Below are 24,027 nucleotides of genomic sequence, written 5' to 3'. Positions count from 1 at the left end.
CGTTACATTTTTAAGGTGCTGTGCTTGGCACTGCACGATGGGGGGAAAAATGCAACTGTAGGAAAGGAAAATTAGTCAAAACCAGAGAGCTGGCCAAGAAAATTCATATTTGATATTCATTATCTTATTACAGATGGTCACAAGCCAAGTGCTGATATCCTGTAGGCAGCACTCAAGGGATAAGTGTGCTTTAAATGAAACGTCTGGTTTTCTTTCTGCCAAATCTGCAGATTTTCCTTCTCCTGGGATTGCTCCATAGGCAAAGGGAAACTGTCCTAAAAGGCCCACACTGTCCCTTGGGGTGGGAATCAGACTGGTGTGCTCAGGAAAAACCCAAATTAATCATTCTGGGATCTGATCATTTGTCCATATCCTCAGCAGCTAAAGGAAACGAGGGGTAAAGAAATGGTTATTTAGTTCTTTGTAAAAAAATGGTTAATTAATTATTTTTAAAGAAATGGTTATTTAGTTCTTTTTAAGGAAATGGTTAATTAGTTATTATAAAAGAAATGGTTATTTAGTTCTTCTTAAAGAAATGGTTATTTAGTTCTTTCAGACAGAGGTTGGGTACATAAGGGATACATTGGAAATGTGGCATTGATGTGGCACATTTAGGATATGAACTCCTGAAAACAAGATGCTCACTTTAAAATATTAAAAAAAAAAATTGAGGGAACTCTACTCAGGATACAACTAAGTCTCTCCCTTTGTAGTGTAAGTAATGAAAGAAAATTGTTGAAGCTTCTAATTTTGAAAGTGAATGTTCTAAGGGCAAATTTAGCATTAAAAATAAACCCCTGCATGCTTTTCTGTCGTTTCTGAGTTGTCAACACAGGGAGCTGGTCAGGCTGGCCCATTTCAAACAGTGACTAATGGACTCCTGCCTCCAGAATTAAATGATTAATTGCACAAGGCCAAGACAACAATCCTTATTTGATTGCGCTGATTACAGGGCTGCTGGTTTTCGGAGCAAAGCGAATACTTTGTCCTAATTTCCTAAATCCTCCAAGGAGTGAGGCAGCTCTGACAGTAATTCAGAGCTGTGGGGTGTGAGGTTACTCGGATCACGGGGTGACCTGCCCCAGGTGTCCCGTGTGTCAGGAGGTTGTTGGGATCCTGGCTGGAGCTGCTGGGATAAACCAGCCCAGCCTTGCCAGCCCTGATCCATCACTCCCAGCTGCTGGGTGATGGGTGGACCTGTCTCACCTGCTCTGCCAAGGGGACTGAGGAAGCTGCAGATGAATTATCACAGCCTGAGCCTTGGTTCAGGGCAGTAAAACAGGCTCCTGGGTCTGCTGTTGGACAGATTTTGGTATGGTGGCTTTCCAGGCTGCTTTATTCTCTTGGACTTTTAGCTGTTCCAGTCACCAGGAAAATGTCTGTTGGCTTGGATGAACTGGTGTTAATGGTGCTCTGAATGTGCAGCCAGCTTGGAATTAATACTTCAGTTAATTTGTTAGCAGACCAAAGACTTTGAATTTCTTCCTCATACCTTCCTAATAATAGGATAACTTAGGTAGTTTTTTCCTAATAATTACAATTTTACTTTTAAATCAGTCTTCATAGTATCATTAACCTGCTCCTGAGTCCTTTTTCTCCTATTTTATCCTTCTTTTTTGTAACTTTCTGGAAAACTGTACCGTGACACTGGTCTCACAATGGTTGTTGTATTTTACCTTTATCACAGCACAGACAGAAATAAAAAGGGCAGACACTTCTAAAACTTCAAAAATACACACTAAGATAATAAAATTGCTCCATCCCTTGTCCCCAGTCCCTCTCCAGCTCTCCTGGAGCCCCTTTAGGCACTGGAAGGGGCTCTGAGGTCCCCCTGGAGCCTTCTCCTCTCCAGCCTGGACACCCCCAGCTCTCCCTGTCACATTCTCAGCCTTTTGCCACCCTTTTTTTGCTGTGGCATCTGGGCAGGACCCAGCACAAGGACCCTCTTTCTTTCCTCCTACAGGTTGTAGCTTACAGAGTTCAGCCAGAGAGCTTTCACTGCCACATCTCTGAGTTCCTCTGGAGCAGGTGGTGTTGCTGTCAAAATTATTCTTTTGGGCAGTAAAATGAGCGAAACAGGAACCAACTCTTCCTGTGTCTGAGCTTCCCTCCGCTGCCCCACTCTGCAATAATCCATCCTGACACCACGAGGCCTCTTTGATCTGGCAGGGTTTGGTTTAGCAGCTCTAATGGAGCTGCAGACTGGAATGGATGTTTTCCCACTGTACCTTCCTTCCCAAAGCCTTTCTCCTTTTATTTCGTTTGCCGTGGCTCCGGCGGCGTCGGCAATGCATCACTGGGAGAATGGAAAACAAATAAAGCACAAATATCATTTTGCTCTGCAGTGCAGCACTTCAGAAGAGACAGATTTCTGTGAGCCATTGGTTCTTTTAAAGTATAGTGTGTGCTGCAATGACAAATGTACAGCTTTGATGTTTCCTGCTCTGCTCGCCCGTGACATTGTAAATCAGTGTTTTGCTTTCTCATACTCCATCATTATTAAACTTGGTGTAACTCTGGTGTAGACAAGCTCCTGGAACCCACGTGTCTCACTCTGCTCTCCTGTGTCCCAGGGGAATTATTGTGTTTGAAAACAACAGCTACATTCTGGAGCCATTGGAAGGTGCTACAGGCGAGCACAAGATCTACCGAGCGGAGAACCTGAGAGTGGCCCCGGGCTCTTGTGGCCACCAGCTGGACGTCCCTGCCACGATGGCTGCTGCCACTGCCACCTCACAGCGTCCTCCAGCCGGCAGGGTAGGTGGCTGGTGTGCTTTTCTGTGTGTGGTTGGCAGCGTTTCCATATTGCTGCCCACCACAAGAGTCTCTACTGAGCACAGCCTTATCCCGCACCGTCGACTTGCCTCGGTGCCGTCTGCTGAAGTGCAGATGAAATTATTTGTTAAAGCTTTATTACTTTTCCTGGACTCTCCATGCATAACTTGCTTTTCACTTCCTTTTCAACACAGAAAGGTTTATGGGTTCACATTATGGTCATATATTTTGGTTCTTGTATGGTTAGAACCAGAATTTGAGGCTCCCTGAGAATACTGAGCAATGTCTGGAAAAGTTCTTGCCCTCCCAAGATGAAAGAGAACATGATAGCTGGGATACTTTGCTAATACCAGGTTTGGAACCTCTATATTTTAGTAGCGAAGTCTCTTATGCAGGAAAAACGAATTCTCAGCATATTATTTTACAGATGTATTATTGGAGTTGCTGTGATGTTGGCAGAAATGTACTTCATGTGAGATGCATTTACCTAATGGAAATTAGAAAATTAAATGAGCCAAAAACCAGGAAGGAGAAATGCTGTAACAAATTCATCTCCATGTTGGATGAGGGTTGTAGAAAAGGCTGGGGATGTGTTCAGGAATTATATAATGATATAAATCTGCCATCAGCATTTATTGAATGTCACATATGAGGATTTGTACTTGCATGTATGACACAGGCTTTGCCTCAGGTCCATTATTAAGGAAAGCAACCTAAGTGACATCTCTAGATATAATTATGCAATGGAATTAATTTATTTTACGTTTTTAGGAATATTACATTCAGAGCATTAGTCTTTGCATGTAACATAAGAATTAAGTGTAATTCTAAAAGCATGTGTGGGTGGAACACATTGGAAATACAACTTTATTAAGTTTTCCCCAAATTATTTGTGACTTCAAATTCCACTGAAGTAGTCAGTGCAATGCAGAAATAAAATGTGTGCATGTAACAAATTGACACAATCAAAGCCATTTTATTATTGCCCTTATGGTTCTTCCATTTTGCTGCTGGCTTCAACTACATCTTAAATTTCACTTTAAATATCTGAACAATATTTTTGCTGTGGTTCAGTGGACATAATTATAAAACCTGTCAGCAGTCACATCATATGGATAGGTACAATATATTTAATGAGTAAGTTGGTTAAGCTTATAATGTAGGAATTTTGAAAGCTGTCAAATGTCATGTGTGCAGTGAGTTTTCATATTTCAGTGTTGTCACTAAGCAGTCTGTCAAATAAAGATGACCTGCAAAGTGGGGAAACATAAAGCTGCTCCAAATCATGCTGGGTGACAGAATTAAGCAGAAATCTGGTCTAAGGTTCAGGGTATGATTAAAATATTTGACTTCTTGACAGGTCTGGGGGAAGATTTTTGTTTGGTTTTATCCCCTGACTCTCCACTCAACCACCTACACGAAATTCTTATTGAGCAGAGCTGAAATGTGAGATCAATATATCACCAAGGGCTTTGGTTAGATGCAAGTGCAGGTGAAGGATGGCACAAGCAGCAGATCCAAACAGGAGCTCAGGGCAGGAGGTGCAGAGGCTGTCACAGACACTGTCCCAGACCTGCTGTGTCCTGCTGGAGCAGGGTCTCTCTGAGTGCTGGGTAATTTCCTGACTCACTGGACCCTCAAGTTGCCCCAAGGAGCATTTCCAGCTGAGCTCCATTGGGACAGCACCCTGCAGAATGTCTGGTGTGTGTGACACACCCTGCAATAGGGAATTTTCTCTGTAGCCACAAGGAAAAAAAGTCATTTTGGTGATACTGGTGACCAGGAGCAGGGAGGGGATTTTTTAGAGCATGAGGAAAGAGAGGCTGCACCACTGCAGTGTCCATCCCAGCCATGCCAATTCCCAGGCAGGGAATGCTGAGGAAGAGGTTCAGCTGCTGGGACAGCAGGTTTGGGACAGGATCAGGTGGGGAAGAAGCAGAGGAGAGAGCCCATGGTGAGTGGAACAAAGCCCATTGTGCCCCAGCTCCCATGGCTGTGTCACTGACTCCTCATTTCAGTTCTGAAGGATTAACTCAGCAAAGGGGTTGTGCATTGATGCAGCTGGCTGCAGAGAGCAAGCTGAAAGAAGCCATAATTAGGTATATTTCATAAATAAATATTGTATCCTAGGAATTCACATAGCCTTTGGGCAAATCTCAGGAACAGATTTGTTATGCAAGTCAGTCACCAGAGGCTTATGTGATTTTTATGCCTGCTAGCCAATTTCTCTCCAGCTCACTCCAGTCTAAACAGTTTTACTCTTGGTAAGAGGGAAATGTTCTAAACTGACTGATGTAACAGAGCTCTCCTTGCTCCTTTGAACTCAGATTTTCTTGTATCATCTTTTCTTCTTCACTCAGAGGAGGATGAGAGGCACCTTGGATATGCATCTCTTTGAGACCTCATAATAAATTTCAGGATGGGAGAGTTTTAGTGTCTGAGAGATCAATTCCATCTCAAACTGCAGCCACGTGGCCATTTGCCTTTTGTGGCACCTCACTCGTGTCTGAGTGACATCACACCCCAGCAGCAGAAGTTTTAAAAGAATCTACCTCAGCTCATTTGCCAAAGCCCCTAATTGGTGTAATCCTGTCAAGTGTTTGCATCCTTGGTGTTTAGTTCATTAACAGCAGCTTTCACTCCTCTCTCCATCCATAAATATAGTCCAAATGAAACTTTTTTTCAAGTTATTGGAGTTTGCAGCACTTATTAAATATTAGGTTGAAAGTCAGATACTGAAGATTGCATCGCTCACTTTTCCTCTAATTCTTGCAAAACATCAAAATCATTAATCTGCAGATAGTGAAGAGGAACATGATAATGTGAAGAAAACTTTGTGAAATCAGGCTGGAAAGAGATGTCCAGCTCTGGCTGTGCTTAGGGGATCTCTCAGTTTGCCTTGGAGCAGTTTTCCTTGGAAAGCTTTAGTTGTGTTTGAGGTTAAAGAGCTTTGCTGCAGCTCAAGACATCATGGTCAGTAGGTCAAACATCTGCTTAAGCCCTCTAAGTTCTGGCAGGAAGATCAGATACTCTGCTGAGACCTCTTTTCCCTAAATGTTCTAGTCCAGACGCAAGGAAGGAATGATAGAATACATGCTGCTGCTGCTGTAAATCACAGAACTTTTACAGGCACTAATAGGTCATTTAAAATTAGGGTAGCAAAAAAGCTGTGACATGTTTTGTGCTCCTACAAAATCATTTCTTCACTGATTTTTCTGGTTTTTCAGGTTTTTTTCAGTTTTTCAGTTAAGCATTATGATTCTTTTAGACCTGCATTTTATATGAATATGCAGATATAGAATTAAATGTGTGCCTTTCATTTTTCAAGTATTAATTTGCTTCCCCAGACACTGACAGTTGCTTTTTTATTTTTGGGTTTTTCTTCCTACATAATTTATCAGTTGACTGCTTGACCTCTTCTCTGCTTCACTCAATATCCCTTTATCTCTCATTTTTCTTAGTAACCAGTTGGTCTATTGTGTGAAATGTTTGTTAGAAGTTACCTCATCTCTCCTTTAAAAGTGCCTTGGAAATAGCAAAGGTCTTTCTGCTGGAGGGGATATTCTCCTGTGAGGAAAGATAACTCAAACATTTCAGCTGCAGAAAGCTGAAAGGTTGAGAGAGACTTTGCACCACTCTCCTGCTTCCTGTGATCAAACCCTGAGAGGTTTTGTAAGGAAAACTTCCATGAGGAGGAGGAGGAACACGCTATAAATCTGCGTGTAGTAAAATTTTAGTAAAATGTAGGAAACCTGAGACACTGTGTGTTTCCTCTTGCAAGCACTTTGTTGTATCAGGGCTGAAAACGAAATAAGACTTTCATGATTTTTTTGACAGTACAAGAGGGAGACTCTGAAGACAACCAAGTACGTGGAGCTTGTTATTGTGGCAGATAATCGTGAGGTAAGGAACTGCCAAATAAAAAGTTATGTGAGCAGCAAAGGGGCAGCTCAGTGCAGTTACCATGGTGCTGCAAATAAGGTGCTGCAGACAAGAATATGATGTTTTCTGAGGTAAATCATCCTCTCTAATTAGGGCTGAGCAAGGAAGGAATTATTAAGATAGGACAACAGTGATACTCGCTTGTGAAATTTCTTGCAATACCTCAGAAGGAGTTTGACTCTGAAATAACTGTGTCAGCATGGGAGAAGGGGCAAATAAATATTCATTCCTTGAGCAAGTTAAGTCCTCACTGCCACTCACAGTGCCCTCAGTGGGGCTGTCAGGGCTTCTGGAGCAGTGCTTGGCCATCACATTCCGTGGAGCACGACTGCCTTCCTGAGGGTTTGCAAAGGGAGCCTCAAAGCACCCAGCACTGGCTGTAAAAATGTTCCAGTGAGCTGAATGGCAAAGATCTGAATCCTGGCTTGAATTATTTTGCTGCCTTTTTTTTTTTTTTTTTTTTTTTTTTTTTTTTTTTTTTTTTTTTTGGGTCTCTTTGAACACTGCTACTTAGAGAGTTGCAATCACTCTTTGCAAGACCTGCTAAGAGAAGAACTATTTCCCAAAACATCAGTCCTGAAAAGACCCCTATATAATACTTGGAGATTTTAAAATCTTTACATGAGAACCAAAATCCTGTCCCACAGTCTGGGTTTCTTTTGGGGGGCAGACTGTGGATCCGCAGGAGTCTGCTGGGGGATTTTGGCTGCACCCTAATTCCCAAAGATCCCTGATGTGCTGGCTCTTGGGGGGGAACTCTAGCATATTTGTGCTGCTGGTCCATTGATCCTTTACATTCCAAGTTTCAGAGACAAGGCAAAGATGTGGAAAAAATTAAGCAGAGGCTGATAGAAATTGCAAACTACGTTGATAAGGTAAGAACATGGGGATTGTTTCCCTCTTCCCAACCTTCCCACACTTTCTGTAGGATGCTGAAGGATCTAACCCTGCAGCTTTGCTGGTACTCTGGTATTTCAGACCAGAACTCTTGGAAAAGCAAATTTAAACTTTTCATTTGCCTTTTGATACACAAAGACATGAGCACTGCTCTGCTGCATTTGGGATGTAAAGATCTATTCCTAAGAAAAAGCCCAATTTAGCCCTAGGATTTTATTCACCAGGGAGGAGGGTGGGGATAATCACCTATAGAACATCCTATAGGAAAAAAGAGGATTATTTTTAAGAGAAATTTGGAGAACAAAGTCATTTGTAGCAACAAGGGAAGGTCCAATTGTAAGGCCAACAGAGGCCTGTAGAAAACACAGATAATGAGATGTGTAATCCAAGGAAGATGGCAGAATTAAAAATCAGGAAGCAGAGTTGATGGCTGAGTGGGAGCAATGAGAGAGAGACATTCACTGGATTTTTTTAGGTCTTGAAATAATTTCTTGACAGTAAACAATGAAGTCTAAGAATCCTCTAGAGTGGTTTTTGAACAAATTAGAGTTTATTTTTGTTAGTCTGTATGGCCAGAAAATATTAGGACTCTAGTAGTGAAATTATAACTGAGAGTGTCTTAATTTATCTGAGAACTTATCAAGTGATACTTCAAGGGCAGTAGCTCAAGGAGAAGCATTCCTGATTAAAAACAAGCTGCTGAAGACACCTCCACCTCATCCATAATTGTCTTGCTGACTTATTGCCAGAGGACAGGTGTTTATGTGTTACCTGCTCAAAATTAATTTTGCATATTGTAATATATTTTTTGTTCCATGCTTAATTTATGCTCAGCAAACGCTGGCGTTCTGCAAATGTCTGGAATGCATGGAAACAAGGCAAAGATCTACTGGGTGCTTTCCTCAGCCTGTCAGGCAAATCTGGACTGGATCAGCCCCTGACTCCTTCCTCACATTACTCTCACATTAGAACTGTTGTTGTGGCTCTGCTGATGTTGCTCTGGCTCCCCTCTTGAGGCAAAATGGCATTTTCTGGTGGAGGAATAGATAAAATCACTGGGGTTTGTCTGCTCTGTGCAAGGCTTGATGAGCCTGGCTCGTTTTCTGTTACTGTGAACCACAGCCATAGCACAGCCCAGTTCCTCTGCCTCTGGGATGGGAGCTGTGCAATCCAGGGTGGGGCAGCCCTGGGACACTCATCTGCCATGGCCTGGAGTTCCTTCAGAGCTGAAGGACATGGGCAGGGAGTTCAGGGGTGGGTAGGACAGGGAGAAGCAGGAAATCCCTGAATCTCTTTGAATGCCTGATGGGTATTGAGTTGGGTCAGAACTGTTTTCTGGGAAATATTTTGTCTGAGTCCTGTCAGGTGTTTTGCCCTGAAGAAGAAATTGTTTTAACCTCTACAAGAAAGGTTCATTATGTTTTTGTTGAAATATTCTAGTCTGAAATACTTTTTAGACACCTATTTCCTACTTTTCTCTTCTCCATAGTTCTACAGGCCACTAAACATCCGAGTGGCCCTGGTGGGAGTGGAGGTGTGGAATGACATGGATAAGTGCTCCATTTCCCAGGACCCTTTCACCAGCCTGCATGAGTTCCTGGACTGGAGAAAGCTCAAACTCCTGCCTCGGAAAGCCCACGACAACGCACAGCTGATCAGGTAGGCTGGACTCTGGATTTGGGAGGTTTGGGGGATTTCAGGATAGCTGTGCTGAGTCCATCCCCAGCTGCTAAGCTCTTGGAAGGTACATCTGTGCTCCTGAGGGTTTGCCTGTCCCCTCTGCAAACATCAAACCCAAATTCACTCTGCAGGGCCCTGCAGCAGATGCTCCAGGTGAGTTTCCTCTCCCAGCCCTGGTGCTCAAAGCCTGTCCTGAGTACAGCAGGAGGTTGTAATCAGCTGCTGCATGCTCAGGGTGTGAATTTCCAACCAGTTTAAACTGCCTTCAGTCTAAATTGTCAGTGGAAAAGGCAGTCCTGCTCTGACCCTAAGTGAAGCCTGTTTCTTAATGGAAAGACCTCAGCATGCTTTAAAATGTTGTCTGATTTAGACAATTCATTTGCATTCAGGATTTAAAAATTAAACCATAAACATATTTTACCCTGCTGATTTTTCTTGGAATAAAGGAATTGAGTAAAGGTCCCTGTCAACCCAAACTAGTCTATGATTCTGTAAAAGTAAAAGCACTCTAAAAAACAAAAGGTAAGAGGAACACCTCTTTTTTGAATAGGTATTATTTTGATCAATTGGCTATTCTTTATCCTGAGCAGATAAACACAACTGATGTCTCAGTAATTAAAAGGAGTTATTTACTTCTTACACTACCTGAATGAGAATAAATTGAGCTTTTCCAAACTGTCCCCCCTGAGATATTCAATTGCTCTATATGTACCATAACACTTTGTTTGAAATTATTACATTCAAGGCTGTGCATCATCACAAGCAGCACATAAACTTCCCCCTGCATTACAACAACCCTTCTTTGAGGTAGAGACATCATTTTTGTGCTTGTACTCCTGTTCCCCACTTCAGAAAAAAAGGAAGGGAAGAAGGGTCCTGTTGCAGCAGTAAAAACTAAGGAGGGTGATCCAGTGGGGATGATCAATGGGGATGATCCAATGGGAGTGATCCATTGGGAGTGATCCATTGGGGTAATCCAATGGGGATGATCCAATGGGAGTGACCCAATGAGGGTGATCCAATGGGGATGATCCATTGGGGGTGATCCATTGGGGTAATACAATGGGGATGATCCAATGGGAGTGATCCATTGGGGTAATCCAATGGGGATGATCCAATGGGAGTGACCCAATGAGGATGATCCAATGGGGGTGATCCAGTGGGAGTGATCCATTGGGGTAATCCAATGGGGATGATCCAATGGGAGTGATCCAGTGAGGGTGATCCAGTGAGGGTGATCCATTGGGAGTGATCCATTGGGGTAATCCAATGGGGATGATCCAATGGGGGTGATCCAGTGGGGCTGATCCATTGGGAGATGGTCCAATGGAGGTGATCCATTGGGAGTGATCCATTGGAGTGATCCAATGGGGATGATCCAATGGGGGTGATGCAATGGGGGTTATCCAATGGGGGTGATCCATTGGAAGTGTCCCAATGGATGTTCCAAGAGCTGGGACACCGTGGCTCAGTTCAGCTGAGGCAGCACAGCCCATCTGGGCTTTCCATTGCTCTAGACCTGCAAATGTGAGGGGCAGGAACAGGGCCTTTGTTTGAGAGTGGCAGGAATGCAGAGCTGGGAAGGACGGGGGTTATCCTGGCACTGACTGCTGGCTCTGTGTCTCCTCTCCCCTCCTGCAGCGGGGTGTACTTCCAGGGAACAACCATTGGCATGGCTCCCATCATGAGCATGTGCACAGCAGAGCAGTCTGGAGGGGTCGTCATGGTAAGTGGGGCAAGCACTCAGCCACTCAGGCTGGCCCAGCTGGGCTGACACACACCAGGCCCTGCAGTCCTGCCTCCCGAACCAGCCCACCTGGCCCATTTTCCATCTCTCTGTCGTTCATATCCCCCTTCAGATTGCTTGTAAATTATAGTTTCCATAGTGAAAAAAAACCCAAATATTGCATTGAAATATAGCAGGGCCTCTTTGCAAGGAGTTTATTCCTCTAATTGTTACTGAACTAGGTGCTGAGGTGCTGTGAAGGAAGAGAACCAGAAGATGTATTTGTTATACACTAGAGTATACTTGTGTTGCAGGCAGCAGCAGTCTATCCTGAATCTTTTATTATATTGATTTTATTCTGTATTTATAGAGTTTCCTGTGTTAGGCCTTATTTTCCATCTTTGCAGCAGTGGTTTTATTGCATTGCCAGACAGAGAGAACAAACAATGGCAGCATTTATTCCAGCTGAGTCTCTCCTAGGGCATTAATGTTATTGTTAGATGCAAGACATGGTGAACACACAAGCAAACATCTTGTCCAATCTCTGGAAAGAGTTCTGATGTACTTTATTTCTGATTTTTTTCTTTTTTTTTAAATTTCAGTTTTTCAGTGCTTTGTGCTAAGACAGAGGGAAGAAGCTTTAAACTAGAACAATCAAATCACATAATTTGGGAAAAGTTGTGTCAGAGTTGTAGAAAAGACAAAGGTTTCAGGCTCTTGATAGCTTGAGAAGCTGAGTCTGTAATTGCTGTCTGTAACAATTATTCACTGGGTACCTGGGGGACAGGTACAAAAGGAAAAGGAGGAAAAAAAGGAAGAAAGAGCTTTTTTGTAGCAGTGTCCCAGTGCACCCCCAAGTTTTGGTAAAGGCACAGATGAGGCAGAGAGTCCCATTTTACCCATTTGACTCAGCTCTGCAGTCACTGCTTGGCTTTATCTGCAGTCAGAGATGCCCTTAATGATGACTTTTTGTCCTTTTTAATTTTTAGCATAAGATTTAAAACACTCCACATTGTAATTTACAGCCAAGTCAGTTCTCTTTGCTCTGGAAGCTGTCATTTTAAAGAGAAATAATTGCAAATAGTTCATTCCAGTAACAAGAAAACAAGAATCAGCATTTCTTTAGAACATTCCCATAGAGAGGGCACTGATTTATATGTCCAGGAGAAACCCAGGCTCTGTGGAAGAGTCCTGGGCCAGGCTGAATCTGCTGTCATGAAGGGGAGCAGAGACTCAGTGAATTTAAGCTTTTGAGGTGCAAATTAAATTGAAACCTGCACAGAATAACCAGGAATGTTCTGTGGCTCTTTAAACAAGTACTCAAAAAGGAGCCAAATGCAAATGAAGCAAACACTCACCCCAAAACCCAAAAGTGCAGCTGCCCAACCATCCCCTGAGTTAGCAAAGGCTGATTCAGGCACAGACAAAACATTTATATTTATTAGTACCTCTACCCTGGCACAGCTGCCCAAGGAAGAAGTGGATTCCCCACTCCTGGAAGGATTTAAAAGCCCTGTGGAGGTGACACTTGGGGACATGGGGCAGTGGTGGCATTGGCAATGCTGGGGCATGGTTGGACTCCTTGATCTTAAAGGTGTTTTCCACCTAAAAGATTCTATGAAAGAAGATTCTTTCATAGAGATTCTATACAGATTGTATGAAAGAATGAATCACTCTCAGCCTGGGAGGGTCAGGGGCTCAGGTGTCTCGACACTGCACAAATGAGCATTTGGCCAACCTCATAATTCAGCCAATTTCTCACCCATGCCACCCCCAGCACTCAACACCAAAAGCTCCCACGCTTTAAAACCTGTTCTGGAAGAAAAGACAATGAGAGACTGCGTCAGAAATGACATTTGAATACAAAATCTGGAGTGACTCTTGTCTGATGTGATTTTGCTGGTTCTTTTTGCAGTTAGTCAGCTCTGCTGTATGATCTAAATTCCTCTGTCATGCCTCCCTGGGAGCCTGCCTGTCTCTTTTCTATAGGGCTGAGCTCTCTCAGTGGGTGACACCCTGGCTCCCATTAATTTGCAGAGGAACTCAAAGCAGGGAGAGCAGCCATGTGAGTGTGAGGAGCTTTAACAAGACCTTTATCATTTCATTTCCCTGTGAAGTTTCTGTAGTGTCGCAGAAAAACCAAAGGGAAGTTGACATTAAAGCAAGTCTTTGACGTGATTCAGTCTTCATTCTTCTGTTTCCAAAGGTTGCCCACTGAATTCATGGATTTAAAAGTAAAATATTTCTGAGAGAAGAGGAAAGTGACTTTTTATCTGGGCAGACAGTGATAGGGCAAGGGGGAAGGGTTTTAAACTTACAGAGGAGAGACTTAGATGAGATATTAGGAGAAAATTGTCCCCTGTGAGTGTGCAAGGCCCTGGCACAGGGTGCCCAAAGCAGCTGTGGCTGCCCCTGGATCCCTGACAGTGCCCAAGGCCAGGCTGGACAGGGCTGGGAGCACCTGGGACTGTGAAAGGTGGGGTGGGACTGGATGATTTTTAAGATCCCTTCCAATTCAAACCATTCTGTGGCTCCATGAACCAAGTGAACATACTGAAAATACCAGGAGCAGGGCATTTGCCTGGTGGAGCTGTAGGTGACAGCATTTAATGATTAGGATTTGATTTAAATCCCAGTGGAATGAAGCAGAATTCAGCTGAAAGCAGCTGCATGTTTTGTGCAACAGCTTATAATGCCTTAACAGTAGATGGTTGCTTATTCAGTGGTTGTGAAATGTGTTTGGTAATGACTTTTACTGCTCAAGTTAACTTTGAAGGACCCTGGTGGAATAAATCAAAGTCACATTGCTATTCATTTCTTTAGTCCTTGTGATTCTTAAACGGTCTCGGTATCAAATGGAACATGTCACTGTTTGTTTTGATAATCTTCATTTATGCTGTCTTCAAATAACCTCTTTTGCTGAGGCATCACATTCCTCCTTCTAAAAACCCTCTCTAGAAGCTGATAAAATTGCATTCCAAGTGGATCTGAGCAAGTAATGAGAACCGCATGGGCCAGAATAATTGTTTGCCTTTTCAAGTCCCAAATTACATTTCACATCATTTATTGCTCCACTTCTGGAGTGGACTGTGTGAATCCTTATTTTTAGTTTTAGTTGACGGCTTCAGAGTATTCAGAGAAATAGAATCACTGCTCAGTAAGTGGAGGAGATACTGGAAAAATAAAGAAAGTCTGAGCTCAATTTGCTGCGTGTTTGTAGCTCAGTGAGGAGTTTCTGCCTTGACCAGATAGCCTGAATTTCAAGGCATCATCCAGTGAGTCAGTGGTAAATTATATGGAATTATTTTGCTGTTTTCTTAATCCTCAGCCCTGCATTTTTTCCCATGTGACTGAGAGGCTGTGCTCTTTTTCTGACATCAGGTTCAATTACACTGAATTCTCTAAGTATTCCATCAATTACTGTTGCACAAAGATAAATCCATCTGTATCAGACCAGTATCTAGATAAGATATCTCATTATGTAGGTGTTGTGCAGGACAAACTGCACATAAACTGCCTGTCACAACATTTTTATGTCAAGATTTTAAAATTCAGGAATTTTTTTTTAGAGAGACATTTTGTGAACAGATAAAACTATTTTGAGTTTATTCCAATTACAGAAGGAGAATTTTGACTTGTGCAGAATGTCTGTATTCTCTTCTTGATTTTGTTTGCTATTTGAGAAATTATTTACTAAAAATATTAGCCCAGACAGATGAAAGAAGAAACTCTTAAATCTACCCCAAGTCATGTACGAAGTCCTCCATTAGTACATAGATAATGGTTTAGACAGTTTTACCTTTCACTTCTTTTTAGTCTGGACTTTGGCTTAGATGATGCTGAAAGAGTTATTTAAAGTGAATATATTCATCCACACTTCTAGAGCAGGCAGCTGTACACAGTAATTCCATTTACTGACTGATAAATAGTGGATCATGCATTTATATTACATGTTTATGCCTTCAGGGAAAGCTTTCTTACAAGTGTAGTGGATTTTTTTTTCCCTCAAGGAAAATGATCAGTGTGGAAAGGTCTCTTACTTGTGGTTAAACCAGAACATCATTCTGATCAGCAGCCTGTACTCAAATCATGCAGTGAATTTCTCAGAAATGATTGTCCCAAAAATCAGCGGTTAAACATGGATTACTGTTAACATTTCAAACTGACACTTTCAACATTTAGAGCATTTATAGGTTAATAAAAGGCCATGGAAGATTTTGGCTTGCTTTGGCCTTTCATTTTAAAAAGGAGATTTTTAAAGGCTCTTGGTTTTTCTTAAAAGGTTTGTGAAATCTTGGACATTTTGATATTAAAGAAACAGTCTGAAGCAAGTTAAATAGACTGAGTGAAATCTCTTGCTGCATTTTTAATTTGCCTCCTGACATGAAGGACTTCTCACTTCTCCCTCACCACACCACACTCATCCTCACCCATACATTATTGCTCTTTCCAACACTCCATGTCTGGTGACCTCTCTCTGGGCATTGAGGCTTTGGGGGATTTCTTGAACTGCAGAATTTTAAGCCCCAATAAAGAGATGTTCACAGTGGTTTCAAATGTGTAAGGGAAAACTGGGTGGCCAGGAGGGCTGTCCTGAAATTCCCACTCTGCCCTGTACAGGGATGAATTTAAACTTGAGTTTATTTAACAACAGAGTAACTTCAGCTGCTAAATTTACAGAACATTTCAAAGGACAGGCAATAGGACCTTAGAGGGCGAATGTGTGCCTTGAGTTGGGTTTGGGTGCTGAACTGACTGGTTCTCCTGTGGGTTTTGTTTTGAAGGATCACTCAGAAAACCCTCTGGGTGCAGCAGTGACGCTGGCCCATGAGCTGGGGCACAACTTTGGGATGAATCACGACACGCTGGAGAGGGGCTGCAACTGCAAAGCTTCCGCTGATAAAGGGGGCTGCATCATGAACCCCTCCACTGGGTAAGTGCCAGCCTCAGACTGGCAATCTGCACAAGCCACAGTGGGACAGCTGTGGCTTCATTTTGTGCCTCAGGAACACTGAAAGGTAAAAAAGAAAAGGTTTTTCAACAGCTGTTAAATCTTTAAATCTTGTTGCAGTTATCCTCTTCAAGGTGAAGGAATTAAATGTTATCAGAGCACATGTACTATTGCATCTTTCTGTTTCCAGGTTTAACAATGTGAGAGACAAAAATGCTGTAAGAAACTGAGTAATTTAAAAAAAAACAAACCAATCCACAACCAAACTGCACTGCAAGTGTTAAATCAGAATTTCACCTCCTCTCATCTTGCCAGCTGAGCATAAGTCACAATAGGAAATGAGCCAAGACTGAGATGAGTGGGTAGGAAATCCAGTAACGCAGGAAATGCACTCTTGGGCTCTCTGCAAACTGTGTGTCTCGTGCAGAGCAGGTTATTGGTTCTGCACAAACTTTTGTTGCAAGTGTAAAGCACTTTTAGCTCGTGAGAAAATGAAATCTGCAAGGTCGGCGGGATTAAGGCTGTTCTGTGTCCAGAGGGAGATCTTCCAAGAAAAGAGATCAGAAATGTGGGAAACACAAACCAGTGAACCTGTGGTCACTTCTGTGGGTGCTGGACTCGGTGATCCTGGTGGGTCCCTTCCAGCTCAGGAAATTCCCTGATTCCCTGTCAGAGCTGAGGGGGGCTCTGCTGCTGGCAAAGGCACAAGAGTGTTTTGTAGACACTGAAATTTCTGTGCACCCTGGGCAGAGTGAGCTGTCACTGCTTGCAGGGATGTATTTTAAATTCCTGTTGAAACTGAAGGTATGAGGAATGAGTTCTCCACGTCCGTGCTCAGACTGGGACTGAAAGGATTAAATTGAAGTAAGATTTTCCAGTTAAAGTGCCTGTGGCTGGAATCCAGTAAGAACCAGTGGGGCAAATATCTGCCAGCAGTGTAGGTACAGCTGGATGTGCCTTAGGACAAGAGGATGGCCTGGATGTCCTCTGATGTCCCTTCCAGCTCCAGCATTCTCTCTGTGTGCTTAAAGTTCATCTGTTGCTTAAAAACCTCTTCTGGGAACTGTGATCAGCTCTCCCTCTGCCTTTTCCAAGACTGCAGGTTTCTGGGAAAGAAGGGGAGCAATGTGGGAGAGGCCAGGGAGGGCTGGGCAGGGTTGTTCCCTGCTGGTCAGCCCAACAGCAGCCTTGGAATTCCTTCAAAGGCAGAGCTGTCACCCTCCATCGGGGCAGAAATCAGGGCTGTGGCCAGAGGCCAAGCACAGCAAACTGAGACAAACAAAAGAGTTGTGAGAGTGGAGGAGAACGAGAGGGGTTTCTGCAGCCTGGGAAAGAAAAATAACTCAGCTCTTCTGAGACAAAGGGAGGTGATAATCCCCATGGAATTCATCCTGCACAGGTCAGGGCTCTGCCACACTCTGGGGACAGAGTGAACTGGGAGAGGGTCTGAGCTGAGCCTGGGCAGGCAGGGCTGGGCTCTGAGCTGAGCTGAGCTGAGCCTGGGCAGGCAGAGCTGGCTCTGAGCTGAGCCTGGGCAGGCAGGGCTGGGCTCTGAGCTGAGCCTGGGCAGGCAGGGCTGGCTCTGAGCTGAGCCTGGGCAGGCAGGGCTGGCTCTGAGCTGAGCCTGGGCAGGCAGGGCTGGGCTCTGAGCTGAGCTGGGCACTGGGCTCTGAGCTCCTCAAGGAAACATTCCAGCTTGTGTCAGCTCAGCTGAGTTGCTGGTTCTGCACCAGCTGCTCCACTTGGCAATGAGCACAGGGATGCTCTCAGGACAGAGATTTCTGGGCACTTTCTGAGCTCCTCTGGTGACAGGGGCATTCAGTAGCTCCTTCCTCGTTCTTCCTTCACACTGGAGTCCTCTGGGTGTGTCTGACCCTGTCCTGGCTGCTGGATGTGCCAGACCAGACCCTGGGCTTGGTCAGAGCAAGGCTGTGCCCACTCAGGGTTCCTCAGGACATGAGGAGCTGGATATCCCATTCCTCATCCCAAGCAGCTCAGCTCCCTCACTTTGGGGTTTCTGCAGAACCTCCCAGGCTGAAGGCTCTGCCCACCCCCAGCACCCCACGGGTCTGAGGGATTTGGATTTTCAGCAGACTCTGCATTCAGCTGGTGCCTGAGGAGGAGCTGTGGCCCCACAGCCCTGAGCAGGCTGGTTGTTGGCACTGATTATTGATTCACAAATGGAGACTTCAGCTCTGGGTTTGTGGCCTTGGGCTTTATCTGCACACCGTGCTGTCAATCCCTGACAAATATTCCTGGAGAACACTTCATGCCTTGAGCCAAGCTGCATCTCACCCATTTCAAATTAACACTTTGAATATTTAATTACCCAACGTGTCTCACCAATAGCAATATTCCCCCAAGCACCATTATTGAAGGAACACTGAAAAGTTTTCTTCTCTAGAAGTGCTTGTCTGTTAAGGGAAGGCCAAATGAATGTTCCTTATCTCAAATGCACTCTGGAAATAGCCAAAAAAATCAAAACTAAGAACATCCCATGTCCATTTAGAGAGACAGCTTGCTCTCAGTGTACTCACTGCACTGCCTCTCTGCTTTTCTAATTGGTTTAAGGTAGATTTAATGAGTGGAATAAAAAAAATCTAGCTGAAGTTAGTGTAAAAAGCACTGAGAAGTCCTTATCTGATGTCTACAAAAAATAGGAAATATCTAAGTTATGGCAGAAAGGCCTCTGTGAATTTAACTTTGGAGGCATTGGTGTGGTCGTGCACAAAAGGGAATGTTTTAGGGCTGTGGACTTAAAAGGGATTTCATCAATTATTGTAATTTCTTTCAGTTCTTCTGTTTCAATCTTTGAAGAGGTCTTGGAAATTTTGTCTTGGTGGGAAAAAGCCTCCAGGGATCAGGGTGGAATTTAAACTCTGTTGGATCTGTCCTTTAATCAGCTTCCTGTAGTTTTTATTCTTAAAAGATACCAGCAAAACGAGCACCAGTTGTGTGTGAGCTACAAATGTCTAAAGAACTACTACTTCAGCAAAATGTATTTTTTATAACATGGAATCAAGCACAAAACCCCACGAATTTGTGTCAGGACAGGACTTTGAGAGATTCAAATATCTGCTATGAAAATCACAGAAATCCTTCTGTAGAAACAGGGGGGTTTCCTATAAAAATACTATCAATAAGGAGTATTTAGTACTAAAATTAGTATTTAGTACTACAGAATATTAATATTTAAATGTATTTAAATAATAATTTATATCAATTTCGTATTGATACTAATCATATCAGTAAGGAATATTTAATACCCATTCTCCTTTTTTTTATGCATCTCTTGTAATTATATTCCTTTAGTTTTTTAATTGTCTTGTACATGGACAGTTGCAAGTGACAAAGATGGAATATTAGAGAGATTTGTGAATCTTTTTACTGAGATCTTATTGTCTGGAAAGTAAGGGACTGGGCTGAGCCAGTGAGGCCACTTCAGTATTCCACTTTTTTTTTCCAAATATCTCCCTAAAGTGTCGCCTCTTAGGAGTGAAAATATTTCTCCTGCCAGGCAGAAAAACACCCAAGAGTTCTGGTTCAGCCCAAGGCATTGGGCTGGATTTCTACCCTTGCAAATGTGAGCAGAATTTAGCACTGCAGAGCAGAATGCTGCCAATTAGCAGTGCTTGTTTATTTAGTAATTTTGGAAATGCAATTTTTACACGTCCTTCATCAAAATTGAGCACAGGGGTTTCCATGGGGTTTGAAGCCAGGTGAGCTCCCACTAAGAAGCTGAAATATTGACTTCAGATATGTCTGAGATTTTTTTTGCCAGCCTCAAGGGAAGGAAAATTTTGCTAATTGGTGTTCTCCCCTCCTGTAAACTCAAGGGTTGAACTTCCCCTCTCCCACCTTCCTTCTGCTCTTTCGGCTTCCACACAGGGAACTTGTCAGCAAGGAAATTTGCCCTTCCCTCCCTCCCACAGGGAGTGCTCCTTGATGCCTTTCCCTTTCCTCGTGCTGGGTGGTGTTAATGAGAGCAGGAATCCTCCCAGGATGGGCAGTTTCACCAGGCCCATTCAGATGTTGATCCTACAGTTGTTTTTTCCCTTTGGGATGCCCAATACCTGCAATAAAATCCACTTTCACTGGCCCTTGGTGGAAGCGTTTTCTCTTCCCAGGTTCATTTCTTGTTGCTGGATCATCCCAGCCATGGTGTAAAGGTTCCCAGCCATGTGTTCCATCTCTCTTTGCCTTCCCACGGACACAGGCTGGTGGAAAAAGGGGAAAGGGCTGCTTTGGGGTGTTCCCTTCCAATCCCCCTTGCACCTGGGTGTGGGAGTGGTGGGGATTTTCTCAGGTCTGTCCTACTGCCCTACACCCCATTGCTTCCTCTGTACATTTATTATGAGATGGAGCACCTCACGTTGATCTGGGAGGTTCTCCTCAAAGCCCATGATGGAGGAAAGATTAAATAAAGTGCAAAATAATTTTAAATACTCAGGAAAATGTAAATTCTGTACGGGCTATTGTTTCAAGACGTGTAATGAGTGCAGATAGTCAAGAAGTGGAAAATCTGATGTGTGAGAGAGCATGGCTATTGATATCTGCTTAACAAGCTCCTGAATGAAAGAACATCTCTTGGGAAACATTTATTTTAATCTAGGCCCCTAGCAGACCTGGCTTTTCTGTTTTCCAAGAGTTCCAAGGCATATTCTGATTTCCACCCCTTGGTGACACACAGGAAGGAGGAAGCAGCTTTTTTTGGGTATTTCCCCTCACAACAACTCCCCTTTGTCTTGTTCCTTCTGTGTGAGGCTCCTGTTGAAAAGTCAAGAATGAGTTGAGCCCCTCTGCCTGCCTTTTTCCCCCCACTGTTCTTATCTTCAATCTTGTGTTCCCATTTCCAGTTTCCACAGCTAGGATTCAAAGTCACTCTGTTTCTCTCTCAGATTTTAAATTGAATTTACCCAGATAAATATGACTGTAAGTGTTACAGGGAAGTGGGGCTTGGGCTGTGACACTGCTGGTGGAAATTCCTGTTCTGCGTAGTGATGACCATGAGTGGGAAAAAAAGGAGAAATTAGATCAATTTAACCTCTCAGCTATAGATTATTATTTTAGAGGATTTTTATGGAACAGTGCCTCACAGGAAAAAAAGAACAGCTAATTTTGAGTAATTACCTTTCAGTACACAATTTCAATTTTAATTACTGAGTTTTTGGAGGCAAGGTCTGGGGGAGGAGACCAATTAGGAACCCAGAAAGAGCACAGAGTAGAAATCATACGTAGAAAAATAGGAGTTCAGTTACTGTTGTAATTTGGAGAAGACATTTTTCTAACCAGTCCCAAAAAAAATCCCTGATCTTACCAGTAAATTTTTAAGTAAAATTCAAACCTTTGTGTTAGAATTAAAGCAGGGAGACAATGGGAAGCTGCCTATTTGTGAATGAGAGTGAGAGCAAAGGGGATCTGTTAAGACTCAGCTGAATGACAGTCCCAAATTAAACTAATTACTCCAATTAAGCAGTGCTGAGGAGAAATGGGGGAAAATTAACCATGGGAAGGACCATCAGGTGGGCTTCTTCCAGGTACCACTTAAAAACAGACTGAGTGCTTACTGGGTTTTAATTCCCTCCAGGAGCAATTAGATATTCTGCACTGAACACTGAGTACATCAGCAGTAATTAAGGTGAGATAAAATATTTAAGTGGAAGCAGAGTGGCTTTTTCCTGAGCAGTAGCACCAGATGTCTGTGAGGAGCTCAAAGTGACACCAAGAGTTGCAGAGGAGATGCAGCAAGTGTGAACATTCCTGTTTGCCTCCCTGGGGATGAGCTGGGCCATGGATTTGCTGTAGAAGTGGTCCAGGTATCCCTGGATGAGTTTAGGAAACATTTGCTATTCAGAGGTCAATTCTTGTACTGTGGGATTTGGGAGAAGTTATCCTTGAAAGGCAGCTCTGCTGCAGGTGAGGAGGGGTTCATTTGATGCTTTGTTTTCATGTGTTAGCTTCAGTGGAGGGGTGTATCACACTTTAATTTGTGCTTTTTTTATAAGTAAACACCCATTTCTGCTGGCAAGGAAAAGCTGGTTTTATTGGCTCCCCTTTATTGACAGGCTCTGTGGTAGCAAATATATTATCAGGGACATCTAAAATAGCTTTTATTTGTTTTTTCTTCCTGCTTGTTCCATACTCTGGAAGGTCTTGCTGATTTTCCTGGTGTAAGGGCTCAGACTTTGAAGATTCCTCTGGAGTTTGTGCTCAGTGCAAGGGCAGGGCTGGCAGAAGCTTTGGCATTCAGGTGCAGCTGAATTGCAGGAGTCCAGCAGCAGAACTCCCTCTTCCCCAAACTCCTGGGTGCCAAGGATGCATCTGCAATGTTCCCTGTGATGCCTTGTGCAGGCTGCCCCAGAGCAGAGGCTGGACAGAGCTAAAGAATAAAGCAGGGATTGATTCAAAGGATCTCCTCCATGGATGCCCCTTGGGCAGCACCAGAGCCCAGCCAGGGCTGCCCCCAGGATGAACCCAAATGGCCCCAAAATGCACGAGCGCTGCCGGGGTCTCTCCCTGGGCTCAGCTCTGCTCCATGTGCACATTGCAGTTCAGTGTCCAATCCCACTGCAGCCCCTGCAGTCCCACCCTGCTTGTTTTTCTCTCTGCAGCCCACGGGGTTTGTGCTCCTGGGCTGAGATTGGGATCATTTGTCCTTGGTGCCCAGCTGGAGCAGGAATTGTTTTGTCTCCCTGCTCTGTGCAGAGTTCACCATCCCCTGATGTGAACCCAGACCCACACACTAAAGCAGCTCAGAATGTGGAAGATAGAAAAGCCAAACCTGAGGCACCACCCAGAGCCACTGAGGTGTCACAACCTGGATTAGTGACTATTCCTTAATTAAGTGTTAGGTCACAGGTGTGTGAACTGTATCTGTGTCCAGGGTCTTTGTCCAAAACCATCTGATATTTCTGGTGGACTTACGGGTTTGGGAAGAGAAACTGGCCTCTGCACCCAAACCCCAACCTGGTTTGCTCCTGTGCTGCAGTTTTCTTCCACCTTGGTGAACTGGAGCAGCATTTCTGGGAGAGATGTGAAAATCCAGGTGATGGGAGCCACCCAAATGAACAGCAAGGTTTGTGGAGGCAGGAGGATGTACACGAGTGAGGGTTCCTCAGGGCTCTGCCCAGGGGTGCAGCTCTGCTCTGGAGCTGGGCTGGAGGAGCAGCAGGGCTGGCTCAGACTGAGGGGATGCAGCAGCTCCTCCACTCCTCCCCTGGGGGAGCAGCACCCCGGAATTAAAGTGCTCACAGCTGCTGTCCTTTGATGGTGCTGGAGGTCTGTGCGTCCCTGTGGATCCCTCATTACCGTTAATGAGGTTTAGGGCTGCACATCAAAAGCAGGCCAGTGGCAGCAGTGCTGGTTTTACATTGCACAAGGGAATATTTGCATCTTAGAGGGCTCTTGGAGAACCCGTGGGTTTGGGTCTTCAAGGGTTTTCTTAAAGAGGAGCCTTCTTATTTTGTCATCTGCTTTTGTTCGATTTTTGAACTGCCGCGGAAAAGAAAAATATTTCTTTAACTACTTCATAAACATGTAGTTAAATAAATAAAACACAGTGAAAATCTCTTAAGGACAAGTTGGGAAAGCACTAATCACTCGTGCCATTTGTTGTATTAAGTATTAGTTTCAATCACTTTTCTCCTTTTTGAAAAATGATCTCAAGGAAGCAGAACATAAGGTCACCCTCATTTTGGTCATGCAAAGGCTGAACATGAGTCTGCAGATGTGAAAACAGACACCCTCCAGAGATTTCCAGCACACAGCCAGGTATGCCATGAAAACAGCATCAACTTGAAGGGGAAAACATTTTTTTCCAGCACTTCTACAGATTTTAAAAAAATAATAAATAAATAAAGCTTGAAACAAGACAAAAGGTCAGGGTGAAATGGGAAAGAAATCAGAAATAGAGTGTGGGAAAGAACATTTCAGTCTACTGAGTGGTTCTATTTTTTTTTTCTTGGAGACGTCTTGCAGCATCTTGTAGCTGCAGAGCTGTTAAATGTTAGATAATCAAACCATTAGTAGTTAGCACAGAATTCCCTGACCCCTCTCA

The 24,027-nt window shown here is 43.7% G+C and overlaps 1 protein-coding gene across 2 annotated transcripts in view; it reads left to right on the top strand.

Annotated features, from left to right (window-relative positions):
• The window catches only part of ADAM12 (ADAM metallopeptidase domain 12), a 176,742-nt gene that overhangs the window by 111,344 nt on the left and 41,371 nt on the right, over window positions 1-24,027 (top strand). For both annotated transcript variants that reach the window (XM_064431572.1, XM_064431573.1), the window contains exons 6-11: window positions 2,574-2,757; window positions 6,613-6,678; window positions 7,521-7,592; window positions 9,104-9,273; window positions 10,936-11,020; window positions 15,805-15,953. In XM_064431572.1, the coding sequence (XP_064287642.1) occupies window positions 2,574-2,757; window positions 6,613-6,678; window positions 7,521-7,592; window positions 9,104-9,273; window positions 10,936-11,020; window positions 15,805-15,953 (726 nt within the window). The remainder of the gene's footprint in view (window positions 1-2,573; window positions 2,758-6,612; window positions 6,679-7,520; window positions 7,593-9,103; window positions 9,274-10,935; window positions 11,021-15,804; window positions 15,954-24,027) is intronic.

Source organism: Passer domesticus, chromosome 8, assembly GCF_036417665.1.
Source record: "Passer domesticus isolate bPasDom1 chromosome 8, bPasDom1.hap1, whole genome shotgun sequence".
Lineage (NCBI taxonomy): Eukaryota > Metazoa > Chordata > Aves > Passeriformes > Passeridae > Passer > Passer domesticus.
The sequence above is the reverse complement of the archived record's forward strand: the minus strand, read 5'-3'. Positions and strand labels throughout refer to the sequence as shown.